The 13,192-nt window shown below is 34.8% G+C and overlaps 1 protein-coding gene across 2 annotated transcripts; it reads left to right on the top strand.

Annotated features, from left to right (window-relative positions):
* The first annotated feature begins 5,664 nt into the window (after positions 1 to 5,664).
* On the top strand, positions 5,665 to 11,438 carry LOC105325018 (senecionine N-oxygenase). 2 transcript variants are annotated; one of them, XM_066077311.1, is made up of 6 exons: positions 5,665 to 5,881; positions 7,035 to 7,262; positions 7,942 to 8,080; positions 9,404 to 9,537; positions 10,327 to 10,504; positions 10,702 to 11,438. In XM_066077311.1, the coding sequence occupies exons 2-6, from the start codon at positions 7,054 to 7,056 to the stop codon at positions 11,329 to 11,331; spliced, it is 1,290 nt and encodes a 429-aa protein (XP_065933383.1). In that variant the 5' UTR covers positions 5,665 to 5,881; positions 7,035 to 7,053; the 3' UTR covers positions 11,332 to 11,438. The 2 variants fall into 2 exon arrangements, with proteins under 2 accessions (XP_065933383.1, XP_034301538.2); XM_034445647.2 differs by having other exon boundaries at positions 5,673 to 5,894.
* Positions 11,439 to 13,192: the final 1,754 nt, after the last annotated feature.

Genomic DNA, 13,192 nt, shown 5'->3' with positions numbered 1-13,192 from the left:
ATCCATTGCTGGTATTGATGACACATAGCCAGACTTACCAGTATAGATAATCCATTGCTGGTATTGATGACACATAGTCAGACTTACCAGTATAGATAATCCATTGCTAGTATTGATGACACATAGCCAGACTTACCAGTATAGATAATCCATTGCTGGTATTGATGACACATAGTCAGACTTACCAGTATAGATAATCCATTGCTAGTATTGATGACACATAGTCAGACTTACCAGTAAAGATAATCCATTGCTAGTATTGATGACACATAGCCAGACTTACCGGTATAGATAATCCGCCGCTATTATTGATGACACATAGCCAGACTTACCAGTATAGATAATCCATTGCTGGTATTGATGACACATAGTCAGACTTACCAGTATAGATAATCCATTGCTAGTATTGATGACACATAGCCAGACTTACCAGTAAAGATAATCCATTGCTAGTATTGATGACACATAGCCAGACTTACCAGTATAGATAATCCGCCGCTATTATTGATGACACATAGCCAGACTTACCAGTAAAGATAATCCATTGCTGGTATTGATGACACATAGTCAGACTTACCAGTATAGATAATCCATTGCTAGTATTGATGACACATAGCCAGACTTACCAGTAAAGATAATCCATTGCTAGTATTGATGACACATAGCCAGACTTACCAGTATAGATAATCCATTGCTGGTATTGATGACACATAGCCAGACTTACCAGTATAGATAATCCATTGCTGGTATTGATGACACATAGTCAGACTTACCAGTATAGATAATCCATTGCTAGTATTGATGACACATAGCCAGACTTACCAGTAAAGATAATCCATTGCTAGTATTGATGACACATAGCCAGACTTACCAGTATAGATAATCCATTGCTGGTATTGATGACACATAGCCAGACTTACCAGTATAGATAATCCATTGCTGGTATTGATGACACATAGTCAGACTTACCAGTATAGATAATCCATTGCTAGTATTGATGACACATAGCCAGACTTACCAGTAAAGATAATCCATTGCTAGTATTGATGACACATAGCCAGACTTACCAGTAAAGATAATCCGCCGCTATTATTGATGACATATAGCCAGACTTACCAGTATAGATAATCCATTGCTAGTATTGATGACACATAGCCAGACTTACCAGTATAGATAATCGATTGCTAGTATTGATGACACATAGCCAGACTTACCATTAAAGATAATCCATTGCTAGTATTGATGACACATAGCCAGACTTACCAGTATAGATAATCCATTGCTAGTATTGATGACACATAGGCAGACTTACCAGTATAGATAATCCGCCGCTAGTATTGATGACACATTACTAGACTTACCTATAAAGATGTACCACCGCTAGTGCCAGTTTAACTATACAAAAGTAATTTCGGCACGTTTTATCCTTAAGTACAGTCAACAGTTGAGATGTTGGTCACTCTTCTTACTGGCAACCCAATGCGACAGTGTTTAGGGCCTCTGTCACACAATTATCACCCCTCTCTACAGCATCTCACAGCAATGGAGATATTGGACTCGGATGGTGTGTTTTTCGCAGGTGTTACCAATTAACGTGGATAAGGAACAGGTGAAAAATGTCGATATATTTTTATGTGCGTAAACAATGAAACACTTTCTCAGGTGGTTCATATACGGGACGTGAAGAGAGCAGACATTGTTAGAAACAGTGGTTTTATTCACAGCTTGTTTTGTAGACAGCCTGTTTTATATACAGTCCTTTCTTTGCAACAAACCTTTAATGCTAGAATATTGAGCAGAGTGTCAGGTTTGACAGCGTTTTGAATAACGCACTTAAAATATAGTCCTGTCTCACGGGCACCTGAAGGTAAAAACTATCCTTTTTGTAGTTAGATACTGTCATCTAGAGAAAATTATCTGATTATAAAGAGAAATACTTTAACATCAGGTGCTTGTGTCCTGTCTGTATAGTTTTTATGCACTTAAACACTCTGAAACACTGAAAACCATGCTGTCGGGGGGGGGGGGGGGGGGAGGAAGGGGGGGGGGAGTCATATCTCTGCGTCGATCTCTCTGTGACAGTCTGTTTGTAAATTGTCACGCTGACGGTTTGTAGCCGACCTTATATCTGATAATATGAAAGATATAGAATAAAAAATGACAATAACAAACCGTGAACCATTTCAAAAATCCAGAAAACGAAATACAAATTCAAAGCTGAGCAACGCGGACCTCCAATTAGATAGAAGTAGGATCAGGTGCCTAGGAGGAGTGAGCATCCTCTGCTGAAAGGTTCTTTCAGCAGAGGATGCTCACTCCTCTGCTGAAAGGTTCTTTGACAGATGACATAATTATGACTAAGATTACACCGCGGAGAGACAAAAAACAAACAAGCAAAGGAAATATACCGGTATAAAATTTATTTGTTTTAAATTACAATGATAAAAACTGTATCTTTCAGTTATACATAAATGCACAAATCATATATTGAAGTATTTCTTTACTAGCAACAAGCGACACGCAAGCCAACGACGTGATTTTTACTAAATCGCCTATGTATTTCAAGTGTGCAGTTGACCTAGTTTATTTTCTTGCATGCAGATTTTAAAGCTATACACGCTATAATTTGCGTCAATTTTGAATAAAGGGGAAAATGTTTGTGTTTGATTACTAATAAAAGTTACCTTTATTCTGTTAATTATAATGCTCAATTCGATCACGTAACAAATATATCAAATATTAAACAATAAAAAATATTTATTTTCCTGCCGGGAAAGTAATGCCTCCTCGTGAATATCAATCTATCACGTGATATCGACAGCTAAATTTAGCCTATCATACCAAAACTGCGGTGAAGGGTCAACATCTTCATAATTGTGATAGTTTCACAAAGGAAAGGATATTTTCAGTAAAGCATAAATTTGTCCGATATACGAGTACAAACAAAAGAAAAAAATACAAGCCTGTGAGTAGATATGAATACTTCCTTTAAAAAAATGACGTAGACCTAAGTTTTTCCCCTATGTGCTATTTATAGATCCTATAAGTGTTAATGCAGAAGTAAGGGTATCGTGAATGACAAGCGTATTTTACTCATTATACATATATGTATTTCAATTTAACAACTGTTAAGCATATTAAAAATCAAGTTGGATATTTAATTAGGCAAACAATAACGACCACCTAGTTCTCCGCGGACATGCGCAATCAGGTCGGTTTGCTCTTCCTTCATCAATATTCATGAAAAGGTATATTTTCCTGGCAGGAAAATAAACAATTAAAAATCTATATCTTTGTAACGAGATGGAATTCACCCTTGTAATTTACAGATTAAGGATAACTTTTATAAGTAGACAAACACATGCGTTTTCACTGTCATTCAAAATTGACGCAAATTATAGCGTGTATAGCTTTAAAAGAGACTTAGGCTAGTACAACCATATAACTTTGATCCTGATTTTTGCGTTAATTATTGGTTCTGGGTTGGTAGGGGAGGATCGAAGAGATAATTTCAAAGTTGTTTGGTGAGAGGAGGGGGTCCAAGGCCTATCTTTTGAAAACATTACCACGTGAATTTAATAAATTTGTTTCTTCCAATGGGGCCTAATTTACAAATATCGTAAAACGTGTTATGTTAATTTATGGACATGCCAGTATATGTCCCTGGTTAATCTACTAATTATATAAGCTGTCTGTTCTTCTGACGGTAAGTTTTGACACGAAGACGTACAGTGTAACATGTTAAATGTATTTATACAGTTGTAAATTTATAACACATGGATATCATATTTCGAAGAAAATTATCTCGCGTACTAGAATTGACAAGCTGTAAATAGAAAGTAAATCAGAAGTTCTACAACCGGTTTTAACACGTGTTGCAGCAGACAGCTGATTAGGTCATGTAAGAAAATATTTATGGTAAACTTTAACTGCAGATGCAAAACCTGATCATACACCTTTGTTTAATTGTTTAAAATAGCATTAATTAAAACATTAATCCTGTTTATTTTAGATGAAGCCATTGTACATTAAATTCGCGTGTAACAGCTTATGTACCCTAATGGATCATCAGTATGAAGAGTTCACATGGACGCGACGTAGAAAACGTTGAAAAAGTTTAATGGTTTCATTAGACATTGAAAAAAAAATGCAGTAAGTCTTAATATAATCATATAATGTATAATTATACAATTAATTCTACAGTTAACGCTTACCGTTACGATTTTCTCTCATCCTGACTTAATCAACGGTCTGCGGCAATACCGATTTATACCGGTATCTTGCTGTTGTTATTATTATGACCATTTAAATAACTAATTATTCATTTATTCCAAAGATGTAAAATAATTACAAACACCAAATAATTTATGTTTATGCTTAAAACTAAATATTAAAAAAAAAGCTCTCTTAAGGCACTATTAACAAATTGTTAATTATGAGAATACTTTTTCTTGCCATGCCTTTTCTGATTAATTTCGAGTTTTTGTTGCAGTTGCAATGACTAGTATAGAGAATAAACATTAGTGACGAAATGCAAAAAACTAGTAGTGTCCTTTTAGAAATATTTGAGATTATATAAATTATGCCGGAAAGAAATCTTGTCTATGGCTGCTCAGTTTATCAATGCACGATTAGTTATGAAAAACATTCCGCATGTCAGCGAGCATGTTATGAATACAGTCATTTGCTGTGACACTAAAGAGTCGCTAGATATTTAAAATATACAGATCTGACATCATTCAAATAACTTCTAGAGTCACGCGGTTTTTATTTCACAAAACTTTCAAGGTTTTGTAAAGTTGGATGTTTAGCTCAGCATTTTTTTTGAGAAAATATGCTGACTTTTCAAATATCTGTAGGAACGGATTACTGATGCGAAACAAAAAATGATGAAAAAATAATAAAGGCGCTTTTGTAGGAATATTTAGTCATGTACAAGAGACTTCTCATCGCAACATATTGTCTTGTACGCGTAAAGTTTAATTTGATGTTTAAGAATGATATTGTTTTTCACTTATTTTACATGCTTTATTAGTAAAATGTTGATATTTACGAATCGATTTATCAAGTATTTCTTTCACAAATTCACGTATGTTAATTATATCTTAAAATAATGGCCCCTAAAACAAGATGTTTAGTAACCCAATAAAAGAACTGGATGAATTCAATACTCTTGTTTTCTTAAATGATATGTATGTATACTGCAATAAATGAATTAAAATGAATAAATTCAATACCCATTATTCCTAGAACTCTCGCTTGTGTATTTGAATGAAGAGTTTTGAAGTGTTCTTTCCTCTAATAATTCATAGAATCTATTTAACTTCCTTAATCGATATCATTTGTCTTCATTAGATTTTACTACATTTTTGTAAACAGAAATATGTAAATATGTGTAAATTACAAAAATATACATATATCTAAATTGCTTTTTTCGTTGCCCATACTACGTTTATTTTTTCCCTGACGCTTTAAACGCACTCTCCGTTGGATCCACCTCTTACAAGGCTTGATCTTGGTTCGTAGAGAAAAATTTCCATCACGCACATTGGTTACTATTTTCCAATCAAATGTATGTGCGCTCATGGACACTGACGCAACCGAAGGAAAATTATTTTACTGATTCCTAATAATCAGCTGTATTTTATTTTTCCATTAGCGAGGTACAAATAACACACTAGGCCCCCAGTGTTAGCATTAGGTGGCATTTTCCGCTCTGTGGACTCGTCCTTGATAGAATCATAATCCCAAGACTAGCCTGATCCCCTCCGTGAACCCCTGAAGAGTATCCAGACAACGGTTAATATAAAGAACTCCTAACCTCCGTGCATTGCCTAAGTTAAAGTGACCCTCGTCGACAAAGTTCTGTCGGAGAATAATTGTACGCTCATCAGGTATTGCTGTATATATATACATGTATACTGTTGTAGCATTATTTGAAGTTTATCTGTGATTTTATCTATCGGAGAAGATGAATTTTTTTAATGCATGCATTTTAAAATTTAGGTTTTTTTTTGGTAAATTAAAATGTTTAATGATGTATATGTCATCGGGTATAAATATACCGGGATATGTCTCGCGACCTACTTTGTAATGACCTTACATGTAATGAACACTGTTTGCTCTCGCCTTGGCCATGCGGCGTATTTCAAAACATTTTCTGTGGAATGCCATATATAGTTATAAAATGAAATCTTTTCAAAATAATAATTAACTGATTTGATAATCCTTATAGACTTTAAAAAGCATTACGATAAATCGTACTTATTTTCATATTAGATAAAAATTTTATTCAAAAAGATAAAGTTACAAATTTAGAAAAAAAAAAGAAATTATGAATAAATGAATTGTGAAATTAAATTATTTCTTTTTAGATGGGTATTTGATAAGAATTTTTTTAAATTTTTATTTAAATTTTTAAAATCATGACTGGTTATATATATATATAAGAAAAGTGTTTGTATAAAGCAAAATTATTTCACCTGCTTAAAAAGGGGGAAGGGGAAGAAGGAAGAAAACAAAAATTTGTTAGCTAGGTGGAAGTAATTTACTATTGCGAAACAAAAAATATAGAACTAAATTAAACAGACTTGGCAAAATTTCCTAACAATATTATGGATGATTTTCTTTCTTTGAACTCAGAAGGGTCGTTAAAGGGCATTTCTATGCATGTGAACAAGATCTTTCAAAAGAACCGATTTATAAATCAATGAATAAGATTTTCTAGCAACTATATAGAAACACGTCGCTTGGAACTTATTTTTGTCAGACCTTCTCAAAATGCCATTTATCACGTGTTGTGTGCTTAGACCAATTAAAAGCTTGACCCTCGTACTCTCATTGAAATTACAACGACAATAAAAAATCAAGGTATAATGTTTTTGCTTGAGCAAATTCATATACCGCAAACCATGCCAAAATAACAGCTTATTTGTTGTAAACTAATGTGCTAAAATTAAATGATTGTCTGCATGCTCTGAGTACTTTATTTTAATATGACAATATTTGACCATTTGATATTCCCAATTTTTTAGATCACACTTTAGAGAAAACATGGCTTCAGAGAAGAAGAGAATAGCAGTGATCGGGGCGGGGCCAGCCGGCCTATGTACGCTCAAGCACCTGTCACAAAGCTCAGAGGACTATGAAATCGTTGCATTCGAGCGAAACTTTTGGCCTGGAGGATTATGGGTCTACACTGATATGACCGGAAGTGACGAATACGGAGTACCTATCCACTCCGCAATGTACAAGAAACTCAAGTTAGTTTGCAACCATGAATATTTTATATAATTATTAAGACTCGCGTTACACATCATCATGGTATATATTGAGCTGTAAATTTATTGTCAATGAAATATCATTGTAGTTGCTTGTAGCGCATGTGTGTATTTTAATTGGATAAGACCTTTTGATGCGTTTGATTAATGAATTAGCGACGTAAAATTCTTTGAAGAAGTATGATGACGCTAACGTTTTTTTATTGCTTACATAATTTTACCGTGATTTTTTCTCAACTCTTTGTCGTGTAATATCTTTTTATGAATGTTAGTAACGCCAGTATTCGTAATTAGATAAAAAGGGACAAGTTTTCAACTGTCTTTGAATCAACAACGTAATTAGATAATAAAGGACATGTTTTCAACTGTCTTTGAATCAACAATTCTTGGATACGCAGGATAAACCTATGCCAATTAGTCCACTTAATGTTTTGGTAATGTAAGCCATTCAGGCACCTTTCAGTTGACTGGATGGCAGAGCTTCACGGGATGTAATTGTCATGCAATAAGAAATTATTTAAATAGTTTCATTAGAAGATTTTTAAGAGTAATAATTGACTGTATGATTAATTATTTTGTCTAGTCTGATTGCAGTTTGGTCACTAATAATACTTTTTCTTCCTGTTTTGATACCAAAATTCTTTTTCTTTTTTTAAACAAGGACCAATTTGCCAAAAGAACTACAAGAATTTCCGGGGTTTCAGTACCCGAAGGAATGGAAATCTTATATTTCCAGAAAACAATGCCTCCAGTACCTGAACGAATTCACCGACCATTATGACCTTCGTAAATATATCAAGGTATGATCATTTTGTCAGATTAACTCAATTCTGTTAAGAGTTGGGGGATATAAGTTGGCACTATGTTGGGAATCCTAGAGAGATTTACACGGAACACCATTGGGAGTCTCTTTGTGTTTGCTGACTGGTGTGTTTGCTGACCGGTGTGGTATAGTTGCACGGTCCAATTAACGACAGGGTATGACGGAGGTGGTCAGTGCTTGGAGATCATGTGACGAAAGAGACAGAACTCATTAATCGCTTGCTCTACTATTTTTAAGCTGCATCATAATAGTTGTGTCTATAACGGCCAGCGGACGGTAATTGTAGTCAAGTGGGTTTTATTTGTTCCCTGACACTTTGGTGGTTTTTATCGGATGCACGTTTGTATACTGTAGTTGCCTTCACTAAACAGGGGTGTTTATTGTTTCTTTGCCTGTTGAATACAACAGAGGTAGACGGAGTTGTGTTGTGTTTGCCCAGGTTGTACATTTAAATAGTTGTACATACGGATTTTGGTGTCCAAACATGTGTAATTAAGCATGTAAAGGTGAAAAAATGATTGAGCAAAAAAAAACTAACACTTTTATATCTGTTGCTTGTTTATTGGAAAATTTTAAATTCAATTCCAATGTCTTGATGTTGTTAAACAGATAAATTATTTTTATTTATAAATGCTTTTCTCTTTATTTTTTTTCTGATGTGCAAATTACTTACAGATGTATATGTAGACCTTTTTCAATCTCCTTTCTGAAAATATTTGAAAAATATAAATATTTAAATGAAATATATCGTTTTGTAAATGTTCGATATTGATTAAAAGATTTTTGTTAAGGAATTAATAACCAAATATGCTTTTAAAATGCATGAGAATAATGGCGATTTTGTGCAATATAAACTTTTTGGATCTGATGCCAGGATTTGGTATTTTCCCATTTCGCCATGCTTTGTAAGCCCAAATCCCCAATTTCGCCAAAATTTCGCCAATATACTTGGTTGTCAGTCCCATTTCGCCACACTTACTTATTTTTTGAGCAAATAATGCCAAGGCTTAAACTTATGTATAGTCATGAAATCTCCCCGCAAAATGATGAGACTTTGGATAATCTCCGGCGTTTCTCAGTCAGATACACGCAAATACATTATTCGAGGGAATATTTTTGCACATATCTACTGTGAGGCGTTTCAATATGACTATACTCTAGGTTCGAGCTTTCAGCATTTGTTCAGATTTTGCAGTGTGAACACTGCCCACCGATCCCCTAGTCCCCTCCGACCCCGGAAAAGGTCTAGATGTCGCCCACCCAGTGGGCTGATAATGATGTATAGAGATTTGTTATTCAGACCAATATGCTTGTACGAGAGGTCAGTCCCGTCAACACGACTGACCAAGTCCGCTGGAACATCATATACTCTGATATACGTAAACTGGGGGAGACCACCCAGGAGGTGTTCGATGCTGTGTTTGTCTGTAATGGGTATGTATAACCGCCCATTCAACCCGATTGCAAACAGGAAAATTCCCGGCATGCATTGATATTTGTGTCTAATTTACATGAAAGTTATCAACCACCAAGAGAATTCGACGCGAATTCGAAAAGTATTCGCACATTTCGACATTGCCCTTAACATCATTTTGGGATTTCATGAGAAAACAAAGCCATTGTAATAGATCACTTGACATGACACTTGATTTTAAAAAGAAATGTAAATAACATTGCCTACATCCATACCATTGCACAACCAAGTAAACTACCAAATTCAAACATTTTTAATACCATTTTGGTTTCTTTTATTTCAAACAACTTTATTATTTAGATTTTAAGTCTTTAGCATTCAAGAAGATAGCTTACAACATTTAGTACATTTTGCAATCAGCACTTCGAGTGGGCGGTTTGTGAATACGTCACTTTTGTGTTTTTAGCAATTACTATAGAGGTGATTTGTTTGATTTTACTTTAGTATATGTACCCCCTAATTGTTTCCAATCAATAGTTTTTCAATCTTTGACTTGTTATATTGATGGTAATAAATAACATTGGTTAAAAGATAAAATACCTACACTTGAAAAAAAAGCAAAAAATATACAGACCACTTGATCATATTCATGGTTGTGAGTCATGTGACTTTGAAAATGGCGACTTGATTTTATGAAACTTGTTCCTACAAAAGTATGATTCAAGCTACTTTTAATATATTAACCAAGCCGTGACTCACTTCCATTATCACTTCATTACATCCTATCAGCAAAGTCTGTACTTTTGTAGGCACGATTCCAAACCGAACATTCCCGACATTGCTGATATGGACAAATTCTGCGGGAAAATTCTACACAGCAGAGACTATCGTCACGTGGAGTCTTTCGCCAATCAAAGAGTAGCCGTGCTCGGGATGCATTACTCGGGAGAAGACATCGCAATTCAAGTTTCGACCCAAGCAAAAAGAGTAAGACTTTTTAATCTAGTATTATTATTAAGTCCAATAATAAGCAGTTATAGAGAAGCAAGTTCTGTGGATTTTCTTGTATGCTGTTATCATCTACAATATTTTAGATTCTTGATAATAAATGTTATTTACAAATCAAAATTACCAAGAATTTAAAATTTTAAAAAGGATCATTTCATCTCCATTCTATTGTAAAGGTTTACGCATGTCACAGAAGGAAGACCATGTCACCCTCATTCCCAGATGACATCATACAGAAACCGTCAATTGTGCGCATGACCGAAACAACAGCCGTTTTTACCGATGGAACGGAAGCGGAAGTGGATTCTGTCATATTCTGCACCGGATACAAGTACAGCTTCCCGTTCCTTCAGGAAGGCCTGATCAGTACGGAGAACGAGAGGGTGACACCGCTCTACAAGCACATGGTCCACATAGATTACCCCAACCTAATCTTTGTCGGGATCCCGAAGCAGTGGAATCACTTTCCGCAAATACACAATCAGTCCAAAGTCGCGGTCGCTGCTCTAGAGGGAAGGGCGCCACTTCCGTCGAAGGAGGAAATGAAACGCGAGAGTGATCAAGAATATCAGGATCTGTTAGATGCAGGGAAGCCCAAAACTTACTACCACTTCTTTGGGGACGAGGATCGTCAGTGGTGCTTCAACAAGGAGCTGGCTGAGTGGGCGGGCATTGAGCCCCTGCCCCCAGTGATGGAGAAGCTAAATGACTATGTGATGCTGGAAAGATTCAACAATCTCCTGGGCTTCAACTCCATAGACTACCAAGTCACTGGGCCCGATTCATTCAAAGTTTTAAACAAGTGATGCCTAGCACCCATTTTAAAGAACATTCTCCCGTTTCATTGTTTTGTTGTTGATACCTTGTGGATATGAATCTCGTTCAATAAATATCAGTTGTAGTTGCTAACAAATTTTTGTCCAAGGTCTTTTCGAATCGTAAATCATAATTTTACAATTTGATGACCTCTAATTTCCTCAATTCACCTTTCATTTGCATCAACTTTAACTTTTATATTACATTCCACCATCAAAGACTAATAACTGCAAACGATACTTTAATATTGTATTAAATATAGATGAACTATATGGTGGGTCATTGATAGATATTGTTTCCAGAAATCAAAGAACAGATGCCACTTTATGAAAATAATCAATTTTATATTCGCAAAATTTTCGGATGAAGATAATGAACTGTATACATGTAAACATACAAACCACATCAGCTTCATCCAACGTCATATGTAGAATTACCCTTAAGTTTTACTAGAGATTTTTTAAAAATCGAGTAAACCTCACAATCACAGCTTTAAAAATTTTCAGATTGTACTTAATTTGATAATGAATTACAGTTATAAAATTCAATTATTCCCCAGCGGAATTCAACTCGGGACTTATAATAGTATAATTAGCTATTGCATTATCCTATCAATTGCACCATTTATTTTGTTTGTCACCAGATCTGAAAAAAAGTGTACAAAATTACTGTTCATTTATCGTTTACTTCGAAAGAAAGTTTGTCACAATTATGGAGGTGTCCCATTCCATTTTAATTCACATTCACAAGAACATAATGATGGACATTGTAAAATTTAAGCAGTGAATAGTAGAAGGACATCTGTCGGTTTTTTCAATTTGATTAAAACTATATCCCAAATGCTCCTCGCTGTTTAACGACGAATCGTTAATCAGGAGCATCAAGGATTCTTTGTTAATCAGATTGTCGGGGGTTTTTAAAAGTTGATTTCCCCAGGCAGAGTATTTCCGTACTAGTTAAATAAATTTTTTAACTCATGTGAAGTGGCTTAAAGTTGTAAAAATTATCCAAAAAAAATTGTTAAACCTCTGGCATCTAGATATTTTGTCAGAAAATAAATAGAAAATACACAAACATATATGCACCTGCACCATAAAGATTAATTGCAAAATACAAAAGGATAGTTTATTTTAAAGACTTATTAAAAGATAAACAACCGCACTCACTGTTTATGCAACAATAAGGTGCATTTTATAAACTCAAGGCACGGCTTCATGTATTTTATAAATAAAGCCCAAATTTCCCTATTTTCCTTAGGGATATGGAATTCTAGCATAATACACAAAGGACCCTGCTGTGTTTGAACTCGTGACCCGCATTATCACAAACTGTATCCATTGTGCTACTTTATTAATTCATCTTTTAATTTTCTCTGTATAGAGATTAATGTTACAGTAAATAAATTACATAATCAAATAAATATAAACGTATTTACAATGGACATGATATCAAGACCGTTACATTAAAGTATAGAATGTCATGAGAGAGAGAGAGAGAGAGAGAGAGAGAGAGAGAGAGAGAGAGAGAGAGAGAGAGAGAGAGAGAGAGAGAGAGAGAGAGAGAGAGAGAGAGAGATACACATACATAATGGACATGATATCAAGACCGTTACATTAAAGTCTAGAATGTCATATGAGAGAGAGAGAGAGAGAGAGAGAGAGAGAGAGAGAGAGAGAGAGAGAGAGAGAGAGAGAGAGAGAGAGAGAGAATAGAAATACACATAAATAAACAGTATAAATTAGTACATGTCACTTGTCACAGAGACACTTTTATTTGCCACAACATTACACAAGAAGACTGCTGTTGCGTTTCCTTTTCTTCGGAAACGGACAGAACAGTTTGAGTATGGCG

The sequence above is a fragment of the Magallana gigas genome, chromosome 2 (genome assembly GCF_963853765.1).
Source record: "Magallana gigas chromosome 2, xbMagGiga1.1, whole genome shotgun sequence".
In the NCBI taxonomy this organism is placed as follows: Eukaryota; Metazoa; Mollusca; class Bivalvia; order Ostreida; family Ostreidae; genus Magallana; species Magallana gigas.
The sequence above is the reverse complement of the archived record's forward strand: the minus strand, read 5'-3'. Positions and strand labels throughout refer to the sequence as shown.

Coding starts and splice junctions, on each gene's coding strand:
- LOC105325018 (XM_066077311.1), top strand. CDS start 7,054: ATGGCTTCAGAGAAGAAGAGAATAGCAGTGATCGGGGCGGGGCCAGCC. Junction 8,081..9,403: donor ACCTTCGTAAATATATCAAG/GTATGATCATTT, acceptor TTTGTTATTCAG/ACCAATATGCTTGTACGAGA. Junction 10,505..10,701: donor TTTCGACCCAAGCAAAAAGA/GTAAGACTTTTT, acceptor TCTATTGTAAAG/GTTTACGCATGTCACAGAAG.